The sequence below is a fragment of the Triticum urartu genome, chromosome 2 (assembly GCF_003073215.2).
Source record: "Triticum urartu cultivar G1812 chromosome 2, Tu2.1, whole genome shotgun sequence".
NCBI classification, from domain to species: Eukaryota; Viridiplantae; Streptophyta; class Magnoliopsida; order Poales; family Poaceae; genus Triticum; species Triticum urartu.
Window position 1 is genome coordinate 728,153,382 of NC_053023.1, and position 12,131 is coordinate 728,165,512.

The following is a 12,131-nucleotide window of genomic DNA, read 5'->3' on the forward strand; positions in this document are numbered from 1 at the left end:
TTGTTCTCGAACCCGTAGGGTCCGCACGCTTAAGGTTACGATGACAGTTACATTATGAGTTTATGCATTTTGATGTACCAAAGGTTGTTCGGAGTCCCGGATGTGATCACGGACATGACGAGGAGTCTCGAAATGGTCGAGACGTAAAGATTGATATATTGGAAGCCTATGTTTGGACATCGGAAGTGTTCCGGGTGAAATCGGGATTTTACCGGGTTACCGGGAGGTTACCGGAACCCCCCGGGAGCCATATGGGCCTTCATGGGCCTTAGTGGAAAGGAGAAAGGGGCAGCCCAAGGGGGCTGCGCACCTCCCCCCTCCCCTAGTCCTATTAGGACTAGGAGAGGTGGCCGGCCACCCTTCTCCCCCTTTCCCCCTTGGGGAATCCTAGTTGGAATAGGATTGGGGGGGAGTCCTACTCCCGGAAGGAGTAGGACTCCTCCTGCGCCCTCTCCCCTGGCCGGCGCCCCCCTCCCCCCTTGGCTCCTTTATATACTGAGGTAGAGGCACCCTAGAACACACAAGTTGATCCACGTGATCTATTCCTTAGCCGTGTGCGGTGCCCCCTGCCACCATATACCTCGATAATACTGTAGCGGAGTTTAGGCGAAGCCCTGCTGCTGTAGTACATCAAGATCGTCACCACGCCATCGTGCTGACCGAACTCTTCCCCGACACTTTGCTGGATCGAAGTCCAGGGATCATCATCGAGCTGAACGTGTGCTCGAACTCGGAGGTGCCGTAGTTTCGGTACTTGATCGGTTGGATCGTGAAGACGTACGACTACTTCCTCTACGTCGTGTCATCGCTTCCGCAGTCGGTCTGCGTTGGGTATGTAGACAACACTCTCCCCCTCGTTGCTATGCATCACATGATCTTGCATGTGCGTAGGAAATTTTTTGAAATTACTACGAAACCCAACAGAAATATCACCGCATACATGCACATTAGCACTCGTGTCAATCAACCAATCAGGAGAATGACATACTGAAAGAATAGTGGGAAATATACCATACACATCATCCTTCATGTCAGTGTCTCCAATGACAACATTAGCGGTCTTGCCGCCTTTCCCAGGGTGACGCTTGTCATAGCGATTAGGGCAACTAGGAGCCCAATGATCAGGATCCCCACACACATGACAAACACATTTCTTCTTGTCATTCCTCTTCTTGAAGTTCGTGTGTTGCACAGCCTTGTTCTTCCCATCAAACTTTGATTTACCATCAAACTTGCCCTTGTTCTTGAACTTGTGGGGCTTGAAGTTCTTCTTCTGTACCAGATTGGCAATAGATCCTCCCTCAATACCTCGAACACGTGTGTCCTTTGCTCTCGCCTTTTCTTCCACATCAAGAGTGCCAATGAGATCCGGGACGGAAAACTCTTGTCTCTTATGCTTCAGCAAGGTAGCAAAGTTCCTCCATGAAGGAGGAAGCTTAGTGATGATACCTTCGGCAACAAACTTGTCCGGTAGCATTCAACCGAAGTGCTCAAGTTCTCTAGCAAATGACTGTATCTCATGAGCTTGCTCAACCACGGAGCGCTCTTCAATCATCCTGTAGTCATAGAATTGCTCCATGATGTACAGCTCAGTGCCAGCATCCGAGACCCCAAACTTGGCCTCGAGTGCATCCCACATATCTTTTCCATTATCAATTGACGCATAAGCATCAACTATGTTCTCACCAAGTACACTCAAGAGAGCAGCCTTAAACAGAGTATCCATTTTCTGAAAGGCTTGTGCCTGTTGAGCATGAAGCTCCCCTTCAGGTTTGCCGAGAGAACATAGGAGGTCTTATGGAAGCAGCAAAACCACTTGGGGTAAATTGCCTATAATAAGGTTTTTGGATTGTTGGAAATATGAGCAATTTACCAAATGATTTTATTATCAAAAATACTAGATAAAGCATGACTAATATAGTAGAGATAAAACAAGTCATGCGTTCTGACAGAGAGAAGGTAAATAGATTCTGAACAGCAGCCCGCGGCGCGGCACGGCGCGCGGCGGAGGAGGAGCGCGCGTGGATGTCCCTCTTGTTCTCATGCTCATACAAGTGGGGAAAGAACCTCCCTTATAAGGAGGTCCAACTCCCACTAAACTAGCAATGTGGGACTAAACTTTAGTGGTATCCCTTGCTTTGCACAAATGTGCTAAGTGGGCCTCTAGGATTTATTAGGAATTTCTGAAATAGTTATTGGGCTGCCCCCAATATAGACTAAATTCCAGCATATTTGACATATGCGTGCTAATTATTTCTTTTATCATGGTTTATATTCTGAAATTAATCATGAAATTGCCTAATTTCCCAACATAGTCTAATGTGCCAACAATGCACTTCCATCGCTCATTTTTCTGATGAATATATATACTTACATTGGGTTGGAAGTTTATATATTCAATTATTTGAGAATTTAAGACCTAGCTGAAGCCTCTCCCACAGTTCAGGTGCCTCACATGAGCTAGCTCTTTCCACCTCAACCATCACCATTTCCTCTAACAATCGACTAACCCTCACCAGGGCGATTATCTCCCTTTGGATCGCCTCAAACATGATCCCACCACACCCTACTTCTTCCTTCCTCCTCATGGCAAACCCCTCCTCGCGCCCAATCTCCTCAGCCTTATCCAGCACCAACCCAATGTCCACACCTTCTACAGCAAACCGAACCCGGTCCGGCAATGGCCCAAACAACCCGCTCAGATCGCATCCCGACGCCAACGCGATTATGTCGAACGCGTTCAGCTCCCTTACTTGCTCCATTTCCGCCTCCCATTTCATCACCTCCGGGCTAGGATCAGAGGAAGGAGCTCGGATGATGTCAAACGACGACGTCCCATCTTGTTGTACCCAAGGGTGCTCCATGATCTCACCTATCTTGATGCGCGTGTCGGCGTCTGGGTCCAGCATCCGGCCGATGAGACTGCGCAGCTCCGGCGAGAACCACCTGGGGCACCGAAATCTGCCGGAGAAGATCTTGCGGTACATGCCCATGAGGTTGCCGTCGTTGAACGGCAGGTAGCCGGCCGTGAGCGAGAAGAGCGCCACGCCCGAGGACCACACGTCCACTCCGCCGGCGTCGTACCGCTTCTTGTACAGGATCTCCGGCGCGACGTAGGCCGGGGACCCGCAGCGCGTGGCCGCGAGCACGTCGGCGCCGAGATGCCGGTCGGCGAGGACGCACAGCCCGAAGTCCGTGAGCTTCAGGTCGCCGTGCTCGTCCAGCAGCAGGTTCTCCGGCTTCACGTCGCGGTGGAACACCCCACGAGAGTGCACGTGCGCCAGCGCGGAGACGAGCTGGACGAACAGGCGGCGCGCCGTGGGCTCGTCGAAACGGCCCCGTTCGTCCATCGCGGACAGGAGGGTGCCGCCGCGGGCGAGCTCGAGCACGAGGTAGACGGTGGAGCGGGATGCCAGGACGTCCAGGAGGCGCATGACGTGCGGGTGGCCCTGCACGCGGCGGAGCGCGGCGAGCTCCCGCTCCACGGATCGGCGCGCCGCGGCGGCCTTCTCGGGAGAGCACGGGTGGTGCGGCTTCCGGACGGCCTTGACGGCGACGGAGACGCCGGTGCGGATGTCGCGCGCGCGGTAGACTTTGGACGATCCACCCCGGCCGAGCACGCGGCCAAGCTCGTACCGGCCCTGCAGGACCTTGGAGTAGCTCTCCGCAGCGGCCGGTGAATCTTCCGGCCCCATGGCCGGCGAGATGCCAAGTGCGTGCGCTTTGTTTGTCTTCTTTCTGTAGAGTTTGTTGCCTCTGGTTTTGTGCAGGTAGGAGGGACGACTCTGCTGCCCTTTTATACAAGAGCATGCAGTTTCGCTCGACTTCCTTTGTTTCGAGAAAAGGTTTTAGGATAAATGAAGAAAAAAGGTCGCTAAACTTTTCAGTAACTTTTTTGTGAATCGGATGTATATAGAGTTATAGACACGTTTTAGTATTATTCACTCATTTCGGTATGTATGCAGTGTAATTTGAAATATTTAAAACATCTTATATTTGTGAACGGAGGAAAAATAGTCTATTTGATCGCAATAAGGAATTTAGTTTGACTAGCAATATAGAGAAGTAACCCGCAAAAAAAAAGCAATATAGAGAAGTAACATAGTTCAATAACATTCAGATTCATACTGATGATCTAGAAAAAAAATCATATTCAGACCAGTATAATTATATTAACTTTAACCAGTCTATTTTATAAAAGCAGCCAGAGTGTCACTTTGGAGACTATCTCAACATTCAGACCAGTATGATGAGAGGGTGCCTATAATGATTGGAGTTGGTTCGGTAATAAGCTAAACTAAAAGGCTGGAGGCAAGATCATTCCCTCAAAAGAAAAACGTTGGAAGTATGATCACGAGGAGCTCACCATTGAAATAAAAAGAACAGACTTCGCTATTACACTGAAGTTTGTGCAAGAAATTGGTGACACCCGATTTCAGGTCAGATACGAACAGTACAAGTTTTGCTCAGATTTGGTTGGCTTTCAACCAAATTCAAACGAACATTAACTACAACTTCTTAGCTGAACTGACAACTAAAATGAACATTTTTTGTTGGTAATTTCTTACTAGCTCCCTTCTCAAGTAGATGCCATTTTAGTTGACACTTATAGATTTATATAGAAAATGTTTTGTTGTGATTATACTTCTCCACACTTTCTTCTTCCAAAAAAGAAGGTAATGTTCATATTGAATTTTAAAGCAGCAGATAAGGCCTTATTCGGTTCAAAGGATTTTCATGGGAAATGTACAGGATTATGTGTTCCAGAGGAATTTCAGGAAACTAGTCATTCGGATCGAAGGAATTGATGCTCCAGTTTCCTCCAGAACGCTGATTAAACGTCATGATTCCTCAGGAAAAAGAAAATCCAGTCGAACCTCATTTGTCGCGTATGCCCGAGGCAAACCTGTCACTTTTCAAATAAACTATGCGGCAACTAGGTGCTTCACGTGAGAGAACAGCCATGCAGCCAAATAAAATATTCACAAAGTTGTTTCTTTCGTGTCAGGCGATGGAAGTTATCCTCCGTTTTTCCTATGCTATGCCGAACGTGAGTTCCTTTAGTTTTCCTCCGTTTTTGAATCCTCTGGTTTGCACCTCAATTCCTGTTTCATTCCTGTGGTTTTCTCCGTTCCTATGTTCTCTATTCCTGTGAACCGAGTAGGCCCTAAAAGAGAAAATAACGTAATATAAGAAAGCGTGAACCTTTGGACAACTGTCATAAGTTCACTGCCGTATCAGCTTTCTATGCAGATTTCCTTAAAAGTACCGTCTAGAGTTCTACATCATGTGATGTTGACTTCTTATAACTTAACAACAAGACGACGAAGAAGAAGATTAGGACCACAGTTAATCTATTTGAGTGATTAGTTCATTGGAATCTAGACACGTTATTTGCTATAGCTTTTGTTCAATGTTAGTGTGGTTTATCGGGTATTAGGGCATCTCCAGCCGTTGGCCCCTCAGGAGGGGCAAAAAATCGCCCCCTGGGGGCGCACCGGCGCTAAACCGCGCACTGGGGGCGTGATGCCCCCAGTCGCGGCGCCCACGGTTAGTCAAAAAAGTCAAATACAGCGCAAAAATGACTCAAATTTAACACAAACATCGGCGAGTTCGTTCAAACTTAAACATATTTTACAAAAAAAGAAAAAAAACTACCGCGGGCTACCCCCGCCGTCTCCCTCGCCGCCCGCCTCGCCGCCCGCCCACGCGGTTCTACATGCCGAGGAGGGTGTAGAACCGCGTGTAGTCACCGCCGCCGTCGTCGTCGTCGCCGCCCCCGCCTACGCCTCCGCCGTCCCTGCTGCATCCCTCCCCCGGTTGGCGCGCGGGTTGGACGGTCCGGGGGCGTCGTCGTCGTCGTCGTCGCTGTCGAGGACCACGACGCCATGCTCGTCCTCGCGCCCACGCTTGCGGGCGGCGATTTCCTCCAGGGCCCGGCGCTGCTGGACCATCTCGTCGCGGAGGTAGTCGTCCCGCGCCCACCGCAGGGCGTCCTCGTCGGAGAAGCCGCGCCGGGCTATCTCCTCGTACTCCGCGGGGAGGCCGGGCTCCGGCTTGGGCTCGGCGAGGACGAAGCGGCCGGTGGGTGGGGATGCGTTGGCGCCGATGCGGACGCCGGAGCTGCGGGTGCGCACGCTGATCGGCGTGCCCTGGGGCTCCGGCTTGACGGGGCGGAGGCAGGGCGAGCCGCCGGACGAGGAGGACCCCCCGGTCTCCATGCGCCTCGGGGTCCAGGAGCTTCCCCGGCGGCGTGAAAAGGAAGGGGGGGCGGGGTACTCGAGGCGCGGCGTGTTGCCGCCCTCTATGTGCTCGAGGACGGCCTTCAACGTGCGCCCGGGCACGCCCCACCACCGACGCCGGCCGATGGCGTTGAGCCTGCCGGAGGGCTCGACGCCGTTGGTGGCCTCGAGCTGCTCGGCGTGAAGGCGGCGGAAGTAGGGCTCCCAGAGCGGGCTGTCGGGGACGTACCGTGGCCCCTTCCTCGCCGCACGCGGCAGGGACGAGCAGATGCGTGCAATCTCCGCACGCCGCGCCGCGCTAGTGGGTATCGGGGGCACCGGCACGCCGCCGGCGCTGATCCTCCACGCCCTGGGTACCCGCATTTCCGGCGGGACCGGGTACTCGGCCTCGAAAAGGAGGCAAGCCTCGCTCTCGTGAAGATGGCGGCGGCCGAATCCGTTCGCCGCCGCGCCATCGTCTGGGAAGCGCTCGGCCATGGGTGCTGGAGACGGCGAGAGAGAGAGGAGAAGGAGGAACGACGACGGCGAGAGAGAGGCGAGGGAGGAACGACGACGGCGAGAGAGTACGAGTCGCCGAGTGCTCTGGGGCGCGTCTTATATAGGCCGAGGCGCCGCCCGTGCGCGAGCTGCCGTGAGTACGCGTGGCGGGCGAGGGAGGGCGAGAGACGCGTGTCATCCGGTCTTCACCGCGCCGCCCGTGAGGCATCAATGGCGCAGGCTGACCGGCGCGGCAGCTTTGGCATTGATTCGCCGCGGGAAACGAGGCGATGAGGACGACGAAGGGCCGAGAAGAGGGTAGAGTCGCGCCAAAACAGTTCGCCCCGGCGCCCCCGGGCGCCCCCCAGCGCGCCAGGTTCGGCCTGGGTCCGCGGCGCTGTTTTCGGCCCAAGGCGGCGAAAATCGGGCTCCTGGGACGCGACTGGACCGATTTTTCGACGCCGGCGCAAAAAAAAACGCCTGGGGAGGCCTTTCTAAGGGTGCGGCTGAAGATGCCCTTACCATGCCACGCATCACCTATCTTTTGAGACATGAATGAAGCCAAAGAACAACAACTGATAATAACCCATACATGTTAAATAAATAGGCGGCCTATCTATCGGAATCAACTACTGTGTTTTATATGAATGATTGGTGAACAATACGATCAATTTGCACCTTGTTTGATATGTTGATGGCGATGGAATAATTGTGAAGTATCATTATTGGTGTTTGGTCCACTAGGAGATTCCGTCGCAGATGCACAACAGATGCTTGAAGTGACATCATGACAGCTATTATAACTTGGTTAAATAGCCTCAGTTGGACATGTTAGCTTGTCACTACAAGAGTTTTTCAAAAAAAAAAAAACTTCTGAACGCACGTGAAATAAACTCTTGGCGCTCATGATCTGAGGTGACTTGTGTGGCTCAAATGAAATTGCCATCTAACATATTTATTGTATAACTATATTATGAGGTGCGTCAGATGATTAAATCAACAATATTCTTTTGGAAGTTCAGGTGGTAAATATAATTAAAATGGATCAGACATAGTACTTCTATTTTGCACTACTTCCACATTATGAGCCTTAGGCCATGTCTTAAACTCAAGCCGATGCTTGCAGTTGAAGAAAAGAAAAGAATATATGATTATATAGTTCACTTTACTAAGTCTTTTTAGTGGAACAATCACATTTTAAATTTCTTTCCATATACATGATTGGCACTCTTTTTTTAGTTGATAATAGGTACTCTTGAGGCGGAAGTTCCCTCCAATTATCTTAAAAGACATTCTGGAACAAGAGGAAACCTTCCGATTTCTGTTATCAGGAACTAGTGGAGGTGGGCAATCCTTCCTGACAAGTGATAAGATATACAGTATATCATAAATCGGTCAGTACAATAATAACTTGTTGTTCTTATCATGAGGGGTCTGGCCGTGTGGGGCATTGCTGACTATCATACAAGCAGTTTGAAAGGACAGGTATGGCTGGAAAGCAAAACAAGCAATATTATTTGATGCGCGAAAAAGACTTCTGTCCATTTCCATCCAACCAAACATCAACATAATTGAGACAATTATTGGTGGGTTTTCGCAATTATATATTGTCAAATGGTGATACACATGTTGCCTTTTCAAAACTTTCTCGTTGGTCAAATCAAATTATACAGCAAATAATTTGAGATATATTTATATAAATTGGAATGAGACTGCTTGTGAGCTCGTCTGCTCATATATTAGTAATTGAGCAAATCGTTGTCATGACTCTAGCGATTTAAGAGTAAGACTAGAGGTACGAATATTAATAAGCCTCTAGCTGAGCACTGATCAGCCTTATCGTGGCAGTTTTGGAAGCTAGCATATACCGAAGCTATTTTTCTTGAGACGGATGGTATGTCGATTTCAGAGTACTGTTTGGGCATTTAAGTTGGTGTCCAAACGTTTTTGCAGAGTAACCTAAAACACTGAAGTTTCGTATCAAAATATTTTCTCAATCATCAGATCACTAACACGTATGCTAGGATTATTTTTCTTTTCTTTTTTGAGGCAATGTCTTGGATTAACCGGGTCGGCCCGCAGGTCATTTGCGTCCCGGCCTGGCCTGCTTGGGGCACCATTACCTGGGCTGCTGCTGAGTTACACGCCGTTTGTGTAATCGGGCCATAGAGATTGAAGACCCACATATTCAAAAGAAGCTCTATAATTGAATCAAAATATAGACCTGGTCTAGTCACTCTATACTTATGGGGCCAACATTGTGTCACCTGTTGCACTCGGTAATATTGGGGTGCATCCCCTAAAAGAGGTAATGGTCACATATTTTAGGGCACATTTTACAAATGTTTTCTTTATAAAGGACAATTAATATATCAACATCAAGGTGATATCGGTTACACCTGGTCTCAGCAGCAACAAGAATGTTAAGAACAAGCCGAGACATCGAGAATGCACACAATCACATTATTGGAAAAACAAAGGGCATGACCCTGAAATATCATGATGACGCTATCAACGGCCAGGCATAGGCGATGGGACAACTACACCTTGCATGACCATTGACAACACATAGACTGCTATAAATAGGGGCGATGCCTCGGAAGGGAAGAACACACAGGCGCCGCCATCGCCGGATCTAATCTCAATGTGGTTGTGCCGGGACCCTCTAAGCTACTACCTTTGTTCCAGTTTATAACAAATTCACACCTTTTAAAAATTAACTTTGACCATCAATTATTTATTTATCTTTGGGGTAATACTTTGACCATTAGTTAGACCAATATTATATATGTTACTAGATCATTGCGCATAATTGCAACGAAGGCACAAATATTCTAATAGGTTAGCTCGTGATTTACCTGCTCATATTGTGTAAAAAAATAGTATTTTATTCGATAACCCCTTATTTTCTAAGTATTTATTGGCTTACTAAAAAACATGGTTCTATTTGGTAAATCATTAAGACATGGGGCAGTTGATGTGGTTTTTAGGACAAACCATGAAAAACCAGAGATGGGAGAAAACATCAGAACGGAGTGATGAAGGGGAGAGGGAGGGGGTGTATTTAAGGTTGCACGAACGACAACCAAATGTAACCTCACATTTGTATTAAGTAGGAGAGACAAGACATATGAATTATACTGGCCAAAATAATCGTCTTTCTCTGTATACTTTTACGATTTTTCACGTGTCTTCTTTGGTTCTAATTTTCCCCTCTTTATCTTTATTGATTTATTTTGCTCAAAATATATTAATTTATGCTTCCTCTGTGAGAAAATATAAGATTTTTTAGGAGGTCACTACTTTAATGATCTAAAAACATTTTATATTTGTTTACGGAGGGAGTACTTTTTAGTGAGCTCCTAAATGGGGCTCCCAGTGCTGGTTTAGGCTCCTGGCGCCTCAAGGCGACCAGAGTGGGCCGGCCAATCAAACCAACAGGCGCGATGAACATCTCAGGCCTGGTTCACTCGTAGCGACCACTACCTCGTGTCTGGTAGCGCCTAAGAAAACTGGTAAATGATTGACCAATTGAAAGTTCAACTTTTGACTTGAAAATTATTTTAAAATAAATCCAAAAAAATCGATTTTTTTGTGAATTCAAAATTTTCATGGAAAAAAAGTTCACAAACTTCAAAAAGATCGTGAATTTGAAACAAAAGTTCAACGATTTGCAAAAAGTTCACTGAGTTTTTAAAAAATTCATCAATTTTGAAAAATTTCATAACTTTGAAAGAAAGTTCATCAGTCATGAAAAAGTTCATCCATTTTGAAAAGAAGTTCATGAACTTGGAAAAAAGTTCATCAATTTTAGAGAAATTTCATCGATTTTGGAAAAATATTACAAAAAATGGAAAATTTTCATTGAATTTGAAAAGGTTTGCAAAATTTTTAAAATGTTCACAAAATTTAAAAATTCATCAATTTTGAGAAAGGTTCATCATTTTTCGAATTAAATTGTGCATTTGAAAAATTAAAAAGGAAAATTTAAGGAGAAGAAAAATAAATTGAAAAGAAATAAAAAACCATAAAATAACCCGGTCCAGATTTTTATTTTTTGAAAAAACCCAGCTTCAGCGAACTAAAGAAAGAATAATAAGAAGAAAAACGAAGTAAGACGGCACAATAATTAAAGGAGTCTTAGTGGTTACTGGGTTGATCAGCGAAGGAATAGATCACAAGAATTTCCTACTTTTTATGTGTCATTTTTTTAGGGAATGTCATTTTTCTTATTTTTTGAATATATTTACTGCACCCATCGCTCGTCTTGGGCCATATAGAATCGTGGGGATTGGAAAAGACGAGGAAGGGGAAAGACCGGAGGGAAGAGCTGTCATTGATAAAGATGGGTCTTTTTTAAAACAGTCAGAGAGGATGGATGGGTCGGTTCACACATCTAGGAGAGGTGACGTGGCTGTATGTACATGTGGGTGACGTGGATGGCTTGCATGTCTAGATAAATTAAGTAGTGGGGATCAACTTCTTATGTATATATAGAATGAGTGGGATACAACGTTATAATATACACATATGAATACAGAAGCTATACAGTTTAACACCCTCCCTCAATCTTAGTCACTTCCTAACGAATCTAGAAGGGTAAGATTGCGCCTGCATGCCTCAAATTGTGGTAGAGGCAATGGCTTGGTGAAGATGTCTGGAAGTTGATCCTTGGAAGAGATGAACCTGATCTGTAGTTGCTTCTGAGAGACACGTTCCCGCACAAAGTGATAGTCAACTTCAATGTGTTTCGTGTGGGCATGGAATACCGGATTTACAGAGAGGTATGTAGCACCGATGTTATCACACCAAAGGATAGGAGACTGATTGGGATATACCCAATTCCTGAAGCAAAGACTGTACCTAGATAATTTCCGCAGTAGCATTGGCCACAGCCCTATACTCAGCTTCAGTACTGCTACGTGAGACAGTAGCCTGTTTCCGAGCACTCCACGCGATCAAATTAGAGCCAAAGAACACAACATAGCCCCCCGTAGATCGCCTGTCATCCGGACTGCCAGCCCAGTCCGCATCAGAGTATGCCGAGAGAGAGTCAGAGGAGTGTTGGAAATATGCCCTAGAGGCAATAATAAAAGCATTATTATTATATTTCCTTGTTCATGATAATTGTCTTTATTCATGCTATAATTGTGTTATCCGGAAATCGTAATACATGTGTGAATAACAGACACCAACATGTCCCTAGTAAGCCTCTAGTTGACTAGCTCGTTGATCAACAGATAGTCATGGTTTCCTGACTATGGACATTGGATGTCATTGATAACGAGATCACATCATTAGGAGAATGATGTGATGGACAAGACCCAATCCTAAACATAGCTAAAGATCGTATAGTTCGTTTGCTAGAGTTTTTCCAATGTCAAGTATCCTTTCCTTAGACCATGAGATCGT

General features: G+C 46.9%; 1 protein-coding gene across 1 annotated transcript; it reads right to left on the reverse strand.

Annotated features, from left to right (window-relative positions):
• Window positions 1-2,331: 2,331 nt before the first annotated feature.
• Window positions 2,332-3,768, reverse strand: LOC125534425 (CBL-interacting protein kinase 22-like). The gene has a single exon (XM_048697659.1). The coding sequence runs from the start codon at window positions 3,693-3,695 to the stop codon at window positions 2,397-2,399; it is 1,299 nt and encodes a 432-aa protein (XP_048553616.1). The 5' UTR covers window positions 3,696-3,768; the 3' UTR covers window positions 2,332-2,396.
• Window positions 3,769-12,131: the final 8,363 nt, after the last annotated feature.